The sequence below is a fragment of the Bison bison genome, unplaced genomic scaffold (genome assembly GCF_000754665.1).
Source record: "Bison bison bison isolate TAMUID 2011002044 unplaced genomic scaffold, Bison_UMD1.0 scf7180017854481, whole genome shotgun sequence".
Classification (NCBI taxonomy): domain Eukaryota; kingdom Metazoa; phylum Chordata; class Mammalia; order Artiodactyla; family Bovidae; genus Bison; species Bison bison.
The window spans coordinates 8,062-8,976 of NW_011485054.1; the positions used below are offsets into that span (position 1 = coordinate 8,062).

General features: G+C 53.1%; 1 protein-coding gene across 1 annotated transcript in view; it reads right to left on the reverse strand.

Moving 5' to 3' along the window:
- LOC105000844 (ubiquitin-like modifier-activating enzyme 1) overlaps positions 1–909 on the reverse strand; it is a 2,552-nt gene extending 1,643 nt beyond the window's left edge. The window contains exons 1-3 of the mRNA XM_010856896.1: positions 837–909; positions 459–551; positions 139–330 (exon numbers count right to left, since the gene is read on the reverse strand). Of these exons, the coding sequence (XP_010855198.1) occupies positions 139–330; positions 459–551; positions 837–860 (309 nt within the window). The 5' untranslated portion in view covers positions 861–909. The remainder of the gene's footprint in view (positions 1–138; positions 331–458; positions 552–836) is intronic.
- Positions 910–915: the final 6 nt, after the last annotated feature.

Consider the following 915-nt stretch of genomic DNA (forward strand, 5'->3'; position numbering starts at 1 on the left):
TGAACAAAGGTGTACACGAAGGAAAGAGGTACACATTGACAGAAACCCTCTCCTGGTGACAGGCTATGAAGCAAACTAGAGCCAGCTCTATAGACAAACATCCCACCCACAAACCCACTTCCTAATATAGACCCTCACCTGGTGACGAGGTGCTGCGAGGGGCTCGGAGAAGCCAAAAAAGGGCAGGGCCAAGTTAAGGAAACCATTCTTGTAGGAGTTGAGCTGTCGGTGCCCCTGCACCACCTTGTACAGCTCTAAACACACAAGGCCAACCACGGCTGCTGTGGTTGTGGCAATGGCTGGGATGATCTTTCCTGCAATCAGCTTGCTCTGTGAGGCAGCAAAGGATCAAGGAAGATGGAAGTTAAGAGTAGAAGAGGCTGAGTCTAAAGAAGGGATGAAATGTGGGCAAATCCAGCCCGGGAGGGGGTGGAACGTTGGGTCTGGGTTTGCCTCACCTTGTGCCGGTCTGCAGGGGGAATGTCATAGTTCTCTGCCCGGAGGTTGGATGCTGCCACGATGAAATCCATATGGAAGTTGGTGTCATCATCCTTTTAGGAGTGAGAGGTTAAGGGAGGAGGGTAGGCAGACAATAGGAGAGAATCAGAGGAAGATTTCTGGCCTCTAGGGGCACAAGTATCCACTGCAATTACCTGCTGGGCTCTCAGATCACAAAGGCATGGCTGGGAACATCTATTCATTCAGGGCCGCCTAGCAGGCCCATGATCCAATCCCACAAAGGCCTGGGGCTGCCTCCCGATCCCCAGAAGCCTGTTCTGTCCATCCCACCTATGCTTATCCCATCCCCAATGCCTGCTGGGGCCCCCACCCAGCACCTTCTCAAAGTCGATAGGGTACATCTTGAACCCAGGGAGCTTTTCGGGACTGGGCAGTGTAGCCTTGAGCTCTTCCAGA